Source organism: Scyliorhinus canicula, chromosome 16 (assembly GCF_902713615.1).
Source record: "Scyliorhinus canicula chromosome 16, sScyCan1.1, whole genome shotgun sequence".
Lineage (NCBI taxonomy): Eukaryota > Metazoa > Chordata > Chondrichthyes > Carcharhiniformes > Scyliorhinidae > Scyliorhinus > Scyliorhinus canicula.
The window spans coordinates 97,634,808-97,650,600 of NC_052161.1; the positions used below are offsets into that span (position 1 = coordinate 97,634,808).

Consider the following 15,793-nt stretch of genomic DNA (forward strand, 5'->3'; position numbering starts at 1 on the left):
GCTAACTGAAATTGTAACCCTTTGTGAGAGCACAGAAATACTGAAACAAAAATTAAGCTTAAAACTTTCTAATATCTAAATATAAATACAAATATAAATTGTTTAAGCCAACTTTATTTCCTAACAATAGCCATACTGGAACAGCTTGGCTAGATGTGCGACTAGTTCTGGAGGCACAAGTCTTCAGTGCCACTGCCAAGATGTTGATGGTGCTCATAGTATCATATATATCATTTTCTGAAAGAAACATTTTGTACAACACTAATTTCCAATAGTGAATCTCAAGCCAGGGTTTCTTTTTTTTTTATTTTCATATTATTGTTTACATTCTTCCATCAGAAACACAATGTTGAATATAACCCATTAACTGTACACTCACAGCCCAAGCTTTCTGCATCAACCTGCATGGTTTCACCAATTGTTTTGTTTTCAGATGGAGAGCTTATAAAAATCAATTAAGGCGGACATCAATTAGGGAAACATCCTGCAGGTTACGGACAAAGATGACCAGTAGAGTTAAGAATCCTTAAAGTAGGAACCCACGTAATAATTGCAGGAAGCTGAGAAATGTCCAATTGCCATAATCCGTTTGTCTTCCGAGTCAGCTACTAATCTAGTTCAACAGAAAATAATTTGTCAAATGTGGCTTCACAAAGATTGGGCGCCATGTTAACAATGCTAGGAGATCATGATCGAATAATTGCACAAATACTTCATATAGAAACCTTTGAAAATTCCACCTCCTGGTGGGTAAAAGTGGCATCAGTGTAGTTCTAATTTCTCCAGACCTCGAGTTCCCAGGTACTGTTCCCAGTATGTGTTGAATCACTTGATCTTCCTCAGGTCAGGAATTGGAACATTATAATTGGTTATGCTAAAGTCCCCGAGGCTGAAAATGGTAGCTGAGGTATTCTGTTGTGTTGTAGATAAACAAGGGTAGATCAGGCTCCACACTGATATCTCCACTGTCAGTACCTTCAGGAGAGGATATTGGGGGGGGGGGGGGGGGGGGGGGGGGGAGAAGAGGGAGAGAGAGAAGAGGGGAAGAGGGGGGAAATAGGGACTAGTAGGGTCAGGATGGAGAGATAGACATGTCCCATTGGCTCTGTTTCACAATGACTACAATGATCCCATTTCAAACATATCGAAACCAACCATGGGAAGATAAATTATCAGATTTAATTTGACATTCTTTAACCAGATTTAAATTTTCCTTTCTGTAACTTTGCACAGGTGTTCTCTTGTGAAATGCAGGAAATTAACTTTCATACTCCCATCAGTGGAGGAGAATCCACAAATGGAGTGGGAGAAGCCACAAAGAAGAGGTCCCTGTCCCCATTTCTTCCCATCTCCACTCCCAATTTAGAACTTGTTTAGAGTCAATGTGATATCATGGGGAGAAAAGTCTTGTGCAGACAATTGTTTACCACTAATCTTTGCTTTACACAGCCATCTTCTTGAGGGCAATGGGGGATGTACAATGAGGGATGGGCAACAAATGCTGGCCTAGCCAGCAACACCCATATCCCATGAATTAACTTTAAAAAAACTAAAGCTTTAGCATTGGACTCTGCCCATTGCTGATCATTATCCCAGTACTTTGGAGATGGCATTTAAAGGTTACAGTACATCCTGAACTATTCTTAACAATCTCTGGCAACTGTTACTGCCCTGTTTGCGATGATCACAATCTCCTCTAGAATATTCCACAACATCAAAGTGCATCAGTGCTGCTTTTGGAAGTGAACAGTTTTCACATTAAACTGAAAGTTCAGCCATCGCAGCAAATTCACCCAGCAGCAGAGCAACGTCCTGTTGCTTAGTTACCTCAGCCGATGGCAGTACCTTAAAGTCTTCGATCATAATAATGGCATTCAGTCAACCTGTATTCACAGCTTTCACCTAATCTGCAATTGCTGTTTTCTCCAGCGAGGCAAAGATTCTGTCATTCAGCTTCCTGCTAGTTTTGGCCATCTTTGGCCATTTTGGTTTCAGCCACTTTTGTTTACGAATTGCTCACAGTCTTGCCCTCTTCGTTCTGCTCATCAGAAAACCCCAGCAGCTTGCTTGTATTGGTCGAGGTCCAGGTCATCAGCTACTTGCAGCAACTTAATCCCATCAGCATTGTTCATCAAGGACACTAGCTTATTGATCACCCCCGACCAATTTGGCCTGTCATAGGGTTTCCATTGCCAGCAGTGTTTCATCAAGTCATATCTGGAGGAGAAAGCAGAGGGGTAAAAAAGGTTTATTTTTTTTTAAAAACTATAGCTCATAAAATGTTCAGATTGGTATTTGGAGACTGTGACTCTATTTTATCATATGGTAGAGGGATTACGAGGTGACAGGATAATAGTCCATCTGAAGGAATGTTTAATCTCTCTTGTTGTGGTACCAAATTCCTTTTCAGAACTATCATTACTGAGGAAAAGTGCAGGACCTCCTGTTGGTCAGTAACTGGGGGATGTCGACACTACAATGTTAGACATAGGTTTTTGATCATTGTGTTTCATCTGTTATGTGAAGGACAGAGACACCTGGGGGTTTATGTGCATTGATCTTTGAAAGTGGCAGGAGATGTCGAAAGTAGCAGCCAGCAAAGCATACGTTTCTTGGGCTTCATAAATGGATGTATTGAGTACAAAAGCAGGGATGTTATTAAAGCTCAGGTTAAAAAACATTAGAGTATTGTGTCCAGAACTGGTTGCCACACTTTAGTAAGAATGTGAGGTTCCTTGAAAGGGTGCACAAGAGATTTCCCAGAATCATTCCAGAGATGAAGGATTTTAGCTACAAGGTTAGGTTGGAGAAGCTGAGGTGGTTTTCCTTGGAGTAAAGGAGAATGAGGGGAGATTAGGTAGTATACAACATATTAATGTATTTAGATAAGGTAGACAAAGTAAAGCTGTTCCCCTCAGCTAATGGTACAAGGACTGGGTCAACACGACTGGAGTTTTGGTCAAGAGATATGGAGATATAGCAGTGGTGGGGTGGGAATAGGAGGAAAAACCTTCTTTTCGCAGCGAGTTGCAAATTGGCCTGGAACCCACTTTGGTTGGTGCAAGTGGAATTGATTGATAATTTCACAAGAAATTGGATAGGTACATGACACGCTGGCACAATGGTTAGCACTGCTGCCGCACACCGGCAACATTCTGGTCTTGGGTGATAGGCTGTGTGGTGTTTGTACACTCTCACCGTGTCCATGTGAGTTTCTCCAGGTGCTCCGGTTTCCTCTTTCCAAAGATGTGCAGGTTAGGTGCATTGGCCATACTAAATTGCTAATGTGCAGGTTAGATGTGGTCATGGGGATAGGGTGGGGGAGTGAGCTTAGATAGGGTGCTCTTCCGGAGGGTCAGTGCATACCCGATAGGCCGAATGGCCTCCTTCTGCACTGTGCGGATTCTATGGAAACATACTTGCAAGGTCACAGGGATAAAGGAGTGGAGTGGTTCTGCAAAGAACCAGCATGGACTCAAAGGTCGTGTGGTCGCCTTCTGTGCTGTTATGACTATTTTCAGTTAGGCGATTAAATAAACCAGGCAAAGCACGAGGGAGAAGGTTATGTGGAAGGAACATGCTTGATGGATTGAATGGTCTTTTCTCATTCCATGCAGCCTTTCAATTCTCAGGGATCAAATTAAATATTTCAAAAGGAGTTTGAATTATGCATAGTTTTTATGAGAGATGAATTATTATGCGCTCAAATGTTCCAGGGAACAGTAACCGGCAACAGAAAAAATATGTCCATTACACGCATCGGAGAATACCACCTCGGGGCAACTCAATTGACCGCCAATTTGAATAACAGTTTTCTTATTTCTACTGTAGATTCTGTCACATCTGGACAGTGCTTGGTAATTGTGTGGGAAATGACAAGTGAGTTCAACTAATCAGCTCCTTCTGATGCAAGTCACATTGAGAACCACCATGTGGCAGGGATCAGTTTAGTTCTTCAGCTCCAGCCATTCCAGCTTCAATCGAAGAGTTCAGCATCACTCTCCTGGATTATTAGTCCATTTTATGCTGTTGTTCTTGTCGGACTAAAAAGGGGGCCGGTTTAGCTCAGTTGGCTAGACAGCTGGTTTGTGATGCAGGGCAGCACGGTGGCACAGTGGTTAGCACTGCTGCCTCACGGCAGCGAGGTCCCAGGTTCGATCCCGGCTCTGGGTCACCGTCCATGTGGAGTTTGCACATTCTCCCCGTGTTTGCATGGGTTTCGCTCCCAAAACTCAAAGGTGTGCAGGGTAGCTGGATTGGCCACTCTAAATTGCCCCTTAATTGGAAAAAATGAATTGGGTACTCTAAATTTATATTTTAAAAAAAAGAAACACACTAGTCCATTCGGATACTTTGTACATTGTGCATCAGTTTATGATCCAAGATGATCTAATGAGAGTCCCTGGAAGTTGACCATGTTGGGATAGCAGGGGTCTTCGAAAATTGGACAAGGAGCTTCAGAGTGTTTGGGCATTGCCCTGTGAATCTGTGTTGACCTATAGGAGTGCACTCTTGATCATTGATACTTCCACAATTTGAGGCAGAGCCCATTTATCGCATCTCCTCACTCCCACATCCTGGAGCTCATACAACACCAGGTTAAAGTCCAACAGGTTTGTTTCGAATCACTAGGCTTGTTTTGAATCACAGACAGAGCAACTGGAGAGAGGGATAATCACAGGTTAAGGACAGGTTAAGGACAGGTTAAGGACAGGTTAAGGACAGGTTAAGGACAGGTTAAGGACAGGTTAAGGACAGGTTAAGGACAGGTAAAGGACAGGTAAAGGACAGGTAAAGGACAGGTAAAGGACAGGTAAAGGACAGGTAAAGGACAGGTGCCATGAGACAATTCACACCTCTTTAACCTGGGATTATCCCTCTCTCCAGTTGCTCCGTCTGGACCTGGAGACTTAATTACCTGCAAAGGCTCGCATTCAAAGTATCGTATTGCATCTTTGACTTTGTCTATATATGGGTTTCTGGAACCCACCTCTTCATTCCCCTGAGGAAGGAGCTGTGCTCCGAAAGCTAGTGTTTGAAACAAACCGGTTGGACTTTAACCTGGTGTGGTACGACTTCTTACTGTGCTCACCCCAGTCAAAAGTCGGCATCTCCACATCATGGCATCCTCGCGGTATTACATAGATTTTCTTTCTTATGGGGAAGCTGTGGTTTATTCTTGAAGGGAGGAAGTTTGCCGGTGAATGTATAGTGTTCAGTTCTATTTGCATCCTTCAGATATTCAAAGATTTTGTGTGTGCATGCAACAAGAACTGGGAAACATTCAAGTTTGGGCTGATAACAGGCAAGGAACATTTGCTCCACCCAAGTGCCTGGAGATGACAATCTCCAGCAGTTCAACTACCTCTCCTTGACATTCAAAGGAATTATCACCACGGAATCACCAAACATCAACATTCTGGAAAGTCAGCATTGACCAGAAACTTAACTGGAGCAGCCACATAGATACCAAGGCTACAGAAACAGTCATAGGTAGAATTCTTCCATAAATGCTACGCATGGATGGTGATGGATTATTAGTTGCAGGGCTTAAAAATTAGATTTTAACTGATCAAAATTTCTGCAGAAGTCCCCAAAGCCTGTCCACCATCTATAAGAAACAAGTTGTTAATTAGTTAATTGGATTAGGCCACTTTTCAGAGGCTAGAGTCAGATAGTATAAAGATGAGCCATTTTACAGTGCTGACTTTGCACTGAGAGTGCTGAATTTGGGTGCATTTGAGTGCTACTGTGAGAGTTTGGTGACTGAGAGAGTTAGGTGAGGAGGGAACAAGGTGCTCCTTTCATTTCATTTCCCACATTTCCTCAAAGAGCGTGAAGGGAGCCGGGAGTTTACAGAGCGTGCAGCTGACTGGGAGCAGAGTCGGAGGGCGGAGGTCCAGTTGGTTCACAGGGCAGCTACATTCTGTAAGATAAGAGTTGTTTTTTGTTTGTTTGTTTTTGTTTTTGGGGGGCAGCAAGCTATGTTTGTATCATTTAGCAGAATCACAAATTTTAGAGGGCTCACTTGAGAGAGTAGCAGCAGCATATTTCTTTTAAGAGCCTAACGGGTGTTTAATCTTTTTTTCCCCCTTTACATCGCTTTGGGAATTCAGATCCGAAGGGATGGAGGCTAGGGCAGTTGCATGCTCCTGTAGGATGTGGGTGGTGAGCAGCACCACTCGTGTCACCACTGACTACCCGGGAAGTGCACCCAACTCCAGCTCCTCAGAGACCGCATTAGGGAACTGGAGCTGGATGAACTTCGGATCATCCAGGAGGCAGAGGTGATGATAGAGAGGAGTTACAGGAAGGTAGCCACGCCCAAGGTGCAGGACAAGAGTAGCTGGGTTACAGTCAGGGGAAGGAAAAGGAATGGGCAGATAGTGCAGGGATCACCTGTGGCCATTTCCCTTCAAAGCAAGTATACCGTTTTGGATGCTGTTGGGGGCGGATGATCTACCGGGGAAGGCCCTAGCGGTCAGGTCTCTGGCACTGAGCCTGGCTCTGTGGCACAGAAGGGAAGGGGGGGGGGGGGGGGGTAGAATAGAAAAATAGTGATAGGAGACTCAATGGTTAGGGGAATGGATAGGAGATTCTGTGGTCGGGAACAAGACCCCCGGAAGGTATGTTGCCTCCCGGGTGCCAGGGATGTCTCGGATTGAGTCTACAGGATTCTTAATGGGGAGGGGGTGCACATTAGCACCAACAACATAGCTGAGAAAAAGGTGGAGGATCTAATAAGTGATTTTAAGGAGTTAGATTGGAAGCTAAAGAGCAGGACAAGCAGAGTAGTGATCTCAGGATTGCTACTGGTGCCACGTGCAAGTGCGGCAAGGAAGAGAGAGCGAGTACAGCTGAACACGTGGCTACAGGGCAGGTGCATGAGGGAAGGCTTCAGGTATGTGGATCATTGGGATACCTTCTGGGGATGGTGGGACCTGTACATGAAGGACAGATTGCACCTAAACTGGAGGGACACCAATATCCTGGATGGAAGGTTTGCTAGAGCTCTTCAGGGGTGTTTAAACTAGTTTGGCAGGGGGATGGGAACCAGAGCTATGGATCAGAGGATAGGATAGCTGTTGAACAGGCAGAAATAGTATGCAGCGAGTCTGTGAGGAAGGATAGACAGTTGATAGGGCAAAGTTGCATTCAGTGGGATGGGTTAAAGTGTGTCTGTTTCAATGCAAGGAGTGTCAGGAATAAGGGAGATGAACCTAAGAGCATGAATCAGTACTTGGAACTATGATGTTGAGGCCATTACGGAGACATGGATTTCACAGGGGCAGGAATGACTGTTTTAAGAAGAATATGGAGGGAGGTAAAAGAGGAGGGAGAGTGGCACTGTTAATTAGGGAGTGCACCGCAGCTACAGAAAAGGAGGTCGTTGAGGAGGGTTTGTCTACTGAGTCAGTATGGGTGGAAGTTAGAAACAAGAAAGGAACAGTCACTTTATTGGGAGTTTTCTATAGCTCCTCCAATAGCAGCAGAGATATGGAGGAACAGATTGGGCGGCAGATCTTGGAAAGGTGCAGAATTAACAGAGTTGTTGTCTTGGGTGACTTCAACTTCCCTAATATTGACTGGAAGCTCCTTACTGCAAATGGTTTGGATGGAGCAGATTTTGTTAGCTGTGTACAGGAAGGATTCCTGGCTCAATATGTGGATCGGCTGACTAGGGGGGAGGCCATATTAGATTTGGTGCTTGGCAACAAACCAGGCCAGGTGTCAGATGTCTCAGTGTGAGAGCATTTTGGTGACAGTGACCACAACTCCTTGGCCTTTTCCATAGTCATGGAGAGGGATAGGAACACACAGTATGGGAAGGTATTTAATTGGGGGAGGGGAAATTATACTGCTATTAGACAGGAGCGGAGGAGCATAAAGTGGGAACAGTTGTTCTTGGGGAAATGCACAAATGTAATGTGGGGGTTAAGGAGCACTTGCTGCGAGTGCTGGATAGTTTTGGCCCACTGAGACGAGGAAGGAATGGTAAGGTGAAGGAGCCTTGGATGACAAGAGAAGTGGAGCTTCTCATTAAGAGGAAGGAGGAAGCTTGCGCAAGGTTGAGGAAGCAACGATCTGACTCGGCTCTAGAGGGTTACAAGGTAGCCAGGAAGGAATTCAAAAATTGACTTAGGAGAGCTAGAAGAGGGCATGAAAAAGCCCTGGCAGGAAGAATTAGGGAAAACCCCAAGGCATTCTATACTTCTTATGTGAGAAATAAGAGGATGATCAGAGTGAGAGTAGGGCCGAACAGGGATAATTGAGGGAACTTGTGCCTAGACTCTGAGGAGATAGGAAATGAATACTTTGCTTCAGTATTCACTAGCGAGAGGGAGCTTGTTGCTCATGAAAACAGCGTGAACCAGGTTTGAACAGGTTGATATTAAAGGAGGAGGATGTGCTGAAAATTTTGAAAAGCATCAGGATAGACAAGTTCCCTGAGCCTGATGGGATATACCCAAGGTTACTACGGGAAGCGAGGAAAGAGATTGCTGTGCCGTTGGTGATGATCTTTGTGTCTTCACTCTCCACTGGAGTAATACCGGAAGATTGGAGGGAGGCGAATGTTGATCCCCTGTTCAAGAAAGGGAATGGTGAAATCCCTGGGAATTACAGACCAGTCAGTCTTGTGTCTGTGAGCGCAAAATATTGGAAAGGATTCTTGAGAGATAGGATTTATGATTATTTAGAAAACAGTTTGATTAAAAATAGTCAGCATGGCTTTGTGAGGGGCAGGTCATGCCTCACAAGCCTCCTTGAATTCTTTGAGGATGTGATGAGACACATTGATGAAGGTCGGGCAGTGGATGTGGTGTATGTGGATTTCAGTAAGGCATTTGATAAGTTCCCCATAGTAGGCTCATTCAGAAAGTTAGGGGGCATGGGACACAGAGAAATTTGGCTGTCTGGATACAGAATTGGCTGGCCGAAAGAAGACAGCGCGTGGTAGTGGATGGAAAGTATTCCGCCTGGAGTTAGGTGACCAGTGGTGTCCCGCAGGGATCTGTTCTGGGACCTCTGCTCTTTGTGGTTTTTATAAATGACTTGGATGAGGAGGTTGAAGGGTGGGTTAGTAAATTTGCCGATGACACGAAGGTTGGTGGAGTTGGTTGATAGTGTCGAGGGCTGACTTCCGGTTGCGGCTATGACCAGCTAAGTCGCACATTTGGCAGCTCCTGCGACAAAGGTGTTTAAGGGCCGATTGGAGGGCCCCGACGGTACTGTAAAGACGAATCCCGGTGGGGGAAGGCTCCCTGAGGAGAGTGAGACCAACTTTATGGTCGGTACTCGGAGTGGGGCGACAAAAAAAGCGGCAGCAGCTCCCCGAAAAAAGCGGGGGAAGAGGACCAAAATGGCGGCCGGTGGCGCACTAGAAGATTGGAGAAAATGGGCGGAGGAGCAGCAGGCCGCTCTCCTCCGGTGTTTTACGGAGCTGAAAGTGGAACTCTTGGAGTCTATGAACGCGACGACCACAAGGCTGATGGGGGCCCAGGCGACCCAAGAGGCGTCGATAAGAGAGCTGCAGCAGGAGATGACTGCAAGGGAGGAGGAGGCCACGGTCCTCGTGGGAAAGGTGGAGGTGCACGAGGCACTCCACCTGAAATGGCAGAGCCGCTTTGAGGAGCTGGACACTCGAATGAGGCGGAAGAACTTGAGGATCCTGGGCCTAGCAGAAGGCCTGGAGGGGCCTGATCTCCCGAAATATGTAGCGGAGATGCTGAGCTCCCTGATGGGAGAGGGGGCCGGTCCATCGCCCCTGGAGCTGGAAGAAGCATATCGGGTCATGGCTAGGCGGCCTAGGGCGAACGAGCCCCCGAGGGCGGTGCTGGTGCGATTCCAGCGTTTCTGTGATCGGGAGAAAGTGCTGAGGTGGGCCAAGAGGGAGAAAAGCAGCAAATGGGAGAATTCGACGGTGCGGATATATCAGGACTGGAGTGCGGAGGTGGCAAAGCGGCGGGCCCGGTTTAACCGGACGAAGGCGGTGCTGCACGCAAATAGGATCAAGTTCGGAATGCTGCAGCCAGCGCGCTTGTGGGTCACCTACAAGGACCAGCACCATTACTTTGAGACCCCAGAGGAGGCATGGACTTTTGTGCGGGAGGAAAAGCTGGACCTGAACTAGAACTTGGGAACGCCGGCGGTCGAGGCCGCCCGAGTACCCTTGACTGATCAAGTGGCCCATGTCTTTCTTAGGCCAGGTCGGAACTTGGTTAAAGTTGATGGATCGTTTGGTTTCTTTGAAACTTGTGTTATGGGGGGTTTCTTTGTTCCTTTTTGTGTGTCTCTTCCCGTTGCCAACTTCCCTTAATTATTGTTGTTGTAGGGGGGGCTTTTTTTTTTTTTTTTTTTTTACTGTTTTTTGATCTGTTCTTTAAGGGTTATGGTTACGATTCTGTTCGATGGAGGGTGATGGTTAAATACGTTATTATTGGGTAGTTATTTAGTTATGCAGGCATAGTGATGTATTTATGTATTTATTTGAGATTTGTTATTTATATTGTTATATTGTTAAGTTGGGGAGGCGGGACGGGGGGGGGTGCAAGTTGGTTATGCGTGTTTTCTTTTTCTCTTTTTTCTTCCTCTCGTTTTAAGGGGGCTTTTTATGGGCTTGGATGGGGACGGGGGTGGAATTGAAGATGGCGGGGTAGGGTGTGGCCGGGCGAAAGCGCGGGCTTTCCCCTGTTTCCCGCGCGCGGGACGGAGGAAGGGGGAGGAGAGAAGAGTGGGGTGTGGCCAGCAATGGCGGCTTTTCCCGCGCTGAAGCGGGGTCAGAGAGGGATGGCAAGGGGGGGGGAGGCCCCTCCCCCCCCACATCGGGAGGAGTCGGAGTGTGGCAGGGGCAGCCGGGTCAGCGAAAACCAGCTGACTCTCGGGAGTACGATGGTGGATACACCGCGGCTAGGAGGGGTCCTAGCCAGGGGGGGGGGAAGGGGGGTTAGGGGGGGATACCGGGTTGCTGCTGGAAAGGCCGAGGACAGGAAGGGAAGAACGGGAGGAGAGAGGGGGGGGGGGCCATCGCCATGGGGAACGGGTCAGAAGGGGAGGGTCGACCCGGGGCGAACAGGGGACAGGACATGGCTAATAGACAGGGGAAAGGGACGGGTCGCTCCGCGACCCGGTTGATTACTTGGAACGTGAGGGGGCTGAATGGGCCGGTCAAGAGATCAAGGGTTTTTTCACACCTAAAGGGACTGCAGGCGGATGTGGCAATGTTGCAGGAGACTCACTTGAGAGTAGTAGACCAGGTACGCCTGAGAAGGGGGTGGGTGGGACAGGTGTTCCACTCAGGCTTGGACGCAAAGAACCGGGGGGTGGCGATTTTGGTGGGAAAGAGGGTGTCGTTCGTGGCGGCGCAGGTGGTAGCAGATAAGGAGGGTAGGTACGTGATGGTGAAGGGTAGGCTGCAGGGAGAGAATGTGGTGCTGGTGAATGTGTATGCCCCGAATTGGGATGACGCGGGTTTTATGAGGCGCCTGTTGGGCCTCATTCCGGGTCTGGAGGCAGGGGGCCTGATCATGGGGGGGGACTTCAATACAGTGCTCGACCCTGGGCTGGACAGATCGAGTTCCAGGACGAATAGGAGGCCGGCAGCGGCAGAGGTGCTAAGGGGGTTCATGGAGCAGATGGGGGGGGTAGACCCTTGGAGATTTGGCAGGCCAAGGGCGAGGGAGTATTCTTTTTTCTCCCACGTCCACAGGGTGTACTCCAGAATAGACTTTTTTGTACTGAGCAGGGGGCTGATTTCGAGAGTGCAGGACACGGAGTACTCGGCCATTGCGATTTCGGACCATGCACCACACTGGGTAGAGGTAGAACTGGGGGAAGCACGGGACCAGCGCCCGTTGTGGCGCCTGGATGTGGGGCTGCTGGCGGACGATGAGGTGTGCGGAAGGGTCCGGAAGGGCATTGAGAGATATCTGGGCACGAACGACACGGGCGAGGTGAAGGTGGGGGTAGTCTGGGAGGCCCTGAAAGCAGTGATCAGAGGAGAGCTGATCTCCATAAGGGCACACAGAGAAAGGAAGGAGAGGCAGGAGAGGGAGAGACTGGTGGGGGAACTTATAGAAGTGGACAGGAGATATGCGGAGACACCAGAGGAGGGGCTGTTGAGGGAGCGGCGCAGTCTACAGGCCCAGTTTGACCTACTGACCACTAGGAAGGCGGAGACGCAATGGAGAAGGGCACAGGGCGCGGTCTATGAGTACGGGGAAAAGGCGAGCAGGATGCTAGCACACCAGCTGCGCAAGCGAGATGCAGCCAGAGAGATTGGGGGAGTGAGAGAGAAGGGAGGGAACGTAGTGCAGAAGGGGCAAGAGGTGAACGGGGTCTTCAGGGATTTCTACAGGGAATTGTACCGGTCTGAGCCGCCCAGGAGGAGGGGGGGAATGGAGAACTTCCTCGATAGATTGAGGTTCCCAAAGGTCCAGGAGGAACGGGTGGAGGGGCTGGGGGCGCCGATAGAGCTGCAGGAGCTAGTTAAAGGGATAGGCCAGATGCAGGCGGGGAAGGCGCCGGGGCCGGATGGGTTCCCGGTGGAATTTTATAAGAAGTATGTGGACTTGGTGGGTCCAGTGCTGGTGCGAGCCTTCAATGAGGCGCGAGAGGGGGGGGTTCTGCCCCGACAATGTCACAGGCCCTGATCTCCTTGATCCTGAAGCGGGACAAAGACCCTGTACAGTGCGGGTCCTACAGGCCTATCTCCCTCTTGAATGTAGATGCCAAACTGTTGGCAAAGGTCCTGGCAACCAGAATAGAGGATTGTGTGCCAGGGGTAATCCATGAGGACCAGACGGGGTTCGTAAAGGGACGACAACTTAACACAAATGTCCGGAGACTGTTGAATGTGATTATGATGCCAGCAGTGGAGGGGGAGGCTGAGATAGTGGTAGCACTGGATGCGGAGAAGGCATTCGATAGGGTGGAGTGGGAATACCTGTGGGAGACGCTGGAACGGTTTGGGTTTGGGGAGGGATTTATCAAGTGGGTGAGGCTGCTGTATTCGGCCCCGATGGCGAGTGTGGTTACAAACGGGAGGAGGTCAGAGTATTTTGGGCTCCATCGAGGTACCAGGCAGGGATGCCCCCTATCCCCCTTACTATTTGCATTAGCGATCGAACCGTTGGCGATGGCACTGAGGGGTTCAGGGGGGTGGAGAGGACTGACAAGGGGAGGGGAGGAACATCGGGTATCACTCTATGCGGATGATTTGTTGTTATATGTGGCGGACCCGGAAGGGGGAATGCCGGAGGTAATGGAAATACTAGCGGAGTTTGGGGACTTTTCGGGATATAAATTAAATGTGGGTAAAAGTGAGGTCTTTGTGATACACCCGGGAGATCAGGGGGAGGGAATTGGGCGGCTCCCCTTTAAGAGAGCAGTAAAGAGCTTCAGGTACTTGGGGGTGCAGGTGGCAAGGAACTGGGGGACCCTCCACAAGCTGAACTTTTCAAGGCTGGTGGAGCAGATGGAGGAGGAGTTCAAGAGGTGGGACATGGTACCGCTGTCGCTAGCAGGGAGGGTGCAGTCAGTCAAAATGACGGTCCTCCCGAGGTTCTTGTTTCTGTTCCAGTGCTTGCCCATCTTTCTCCCCAGGGCCTTCTTCAAGAAGGTAACTAGCAGCATTATGGGCTATGTGTGGGCACATGGCACCCCTAGAGTGAGAAGGATTTTCTTGGAACGGAGTAGGGACAGTGGAGGATTAGCGCTACCCAATCTTTCCGGATACTACTGGGCGGCGAACGCATCGATGGTGCGCAAGTGGGTGATGGAGGGGGAGGGGGCAGCTTGGAAACGTATGGAGAGGGCGTCCTGCGGCAATACAAGCCTGGGGGCGCTAGTAACGGCACCATGGCCGCTCCCCCCCACAAGGTATACCACGAGTCCGGTAGTGGCGGCCACCCTTAAAATCTGGGGGCAGTGGAGGCGACACAGGGGGGAAGTGGGGGGTCTGATGGCGGCGCCACTGAGAGGGAACCACAGATTTGTCCCGGGGAACACTGGCGGGGGATTCCAGAGCTGGCACAGGGCGGGCATCAGGCAACTGAGGGACATGTTCATAGAGGGGAGGTTTGCGAGCCTGGGAGAGCTGGAGGAGAAATTTGAGCTCCCCCCGGGGAACACGTTTAGATACCTGCAGGTGAAGGCATTTGCCAGACGACAGGTGGAAGGATTTCCCTTGCTTCCCGATAGAGGGGTGAGTGATAGGGTGCTGTCAGGGGTCTGGGTCGGAGAAGGGAAGGTCTCGGACATCTACAAAATAATGCAGGAGGTGGAGGAGGTATCGATAGAGGAGCTGAAAGACAAGTGGGAAGCGGAGCTGGGAGAGCAGATAGAAGATGGGACATGGGCGGATGCCTTAGAGAGGGTCAATTCGTCGTCGTCGTGCGCAAGGTTGGGCCTCATCCAATTTAAGGTGCTGCACAGAGCCCATATGACGGGGACTAGGATGAGTCGGTTCTTCGGGGGTGAGGACAGGTGTGTTAGGTGTTCGGGAAGCCCTGCGAACCATGTACATATGTTCTGGATGTGCCCGGCACTGGAAGAGTTCTGGGAGGGGGTGGCGGGGACGGTATCGAGAGTGGTGGGAACCAGGGTCAAACCAGGGTGGGGGCTAGCGATTTTTGGGGTTGGGGTGGAGCCAGGAGTACAGGAGGCAGGGGAGGCCGGAATATTGGCCTTTGCGTCCTTGGTAGCTCGGAGAAGGATCTTGATTCAGTGGAGGGACACAAGGCCACCAAGTGTTAACACCTGGTTAAACGACATGGCAAGCTTCATCCAATTGGAAAGAATCAAATTCGCCCTGAGAGGGTCGGTTCAGGGGTTCTTCCGGCGGTGGCAGCCCTTCCTTGACTTTCTGGATCAGAGATAGGAACTGGAGGCCGAAACAGCAGCAACCCGGGGAGAAAGGGGGGGGGGGGGGGGGGGGGGGGGGGGATAGCAACGAAGGGAGCACGGCAGCGGGGAGTCGCGGGCAATGACTGCCCGAGGCCATCGGCAGAAAGGAAAAAACGGTTTGGTTGCCAGACTGGTAGCGCGGGGGGTGGGGGGGGGGGGGGGGGAGGGTGGAGGGTGGGGGGGTGCGCGCGGGGGAGGGCGTGGGGAGGATTTTCCAGGGGGGATTTGTTGTGTTATAATTTAAAATGTAGTAGGGGTAAATGTTTGTATCGAAAAATTTCAATAAAAATTATTTAAAAAAAAAAAAAGATAGTGTCGAGGGCTGTTGCAGGTTACAACAGGACATTGACAGGATGCAGAGTTGGGCTAAGTGGCAGATGGAATTCAACCTACATAAATGTGAAATGATTCATTTTGGAAGGTCTAATTTAAATGCTAAATACAAGGTTAAAGACAGGATTCTTGGAAGTGTGGAGGAACAAAGGGATCTTGGGGTCCACATACCTATGTACACCACATAGACTTTTAAATCTGAGATAGATATGTTTACTTAACTAAAACCTAGTAAGGGATATCGGCCAACGGCAGGTATATGGAGTTAGGTCACAGATCAGCCATGATCTCATTAAATGTCGGGACAGCCTAGAGGGGCTGAATAGCCTACCCCTGTTCCTATGCTCCATTGCCACCTCTTCATTCGTGCTTCGGAGTGGGCAGCGATGACCATGTTCCATGAAAGTGCATTTCTTTTCACCGCAAAGTGTGTGTAGGATGCAAGTCGAGAGGCCTGTTTGTAAACTTTCTTTTAGCCAAGTCGTCTGCGAGGATTGAGGGTCACTCATGAAGAATGACTATTTAACCAATGTACCAAAAAGATGCTGGTGTCATT

The 15,793-nt window shown here is 49.3% G+C and overlaps 1 protein-coding gene and 1 long non-coding RNA gene across 2 annotated transcripts in view; both read right to left on the minus strand.

Moving 5' to 3' along the window:
* Positions 1 to 265: 265 nt before the first annotated feature.
* Positions 266 to 996, minus strand: LOC119950665. Its single transcript, XR_005457385.1, has 2 exons — positions 726 to 996; positions 266 to 613 (listed from the first exon to the last, which is right to left on the minus strand). It is a non-coding gene; the product is annotated as an uncharacterized LOC119950665 (long non-coding RNA).
* Positions 997 to 1,031: 35 nt separating this feature from the next.
* Positions 1,032 to 15,793, minus strand: part of si:ch73-206d17.1 (tyrosine-protein kinase STYK1) — a 99,944-nt gene continuing 85,182 nt past the window's right edge. Inside the window, exon 10 of the mRNA XM_038773700.1 lies at positions 1,032 to 2,217. Within this exon, the coding sequence (XP_038629628.1) occupies positions 2,046 to 2,217 (172 nt within the window). The 3' untranslated portion in view covers positions 1,032 to 2,045. The remainder of the gene's footprint in view (positions 2,218 to 15,793) is intronic.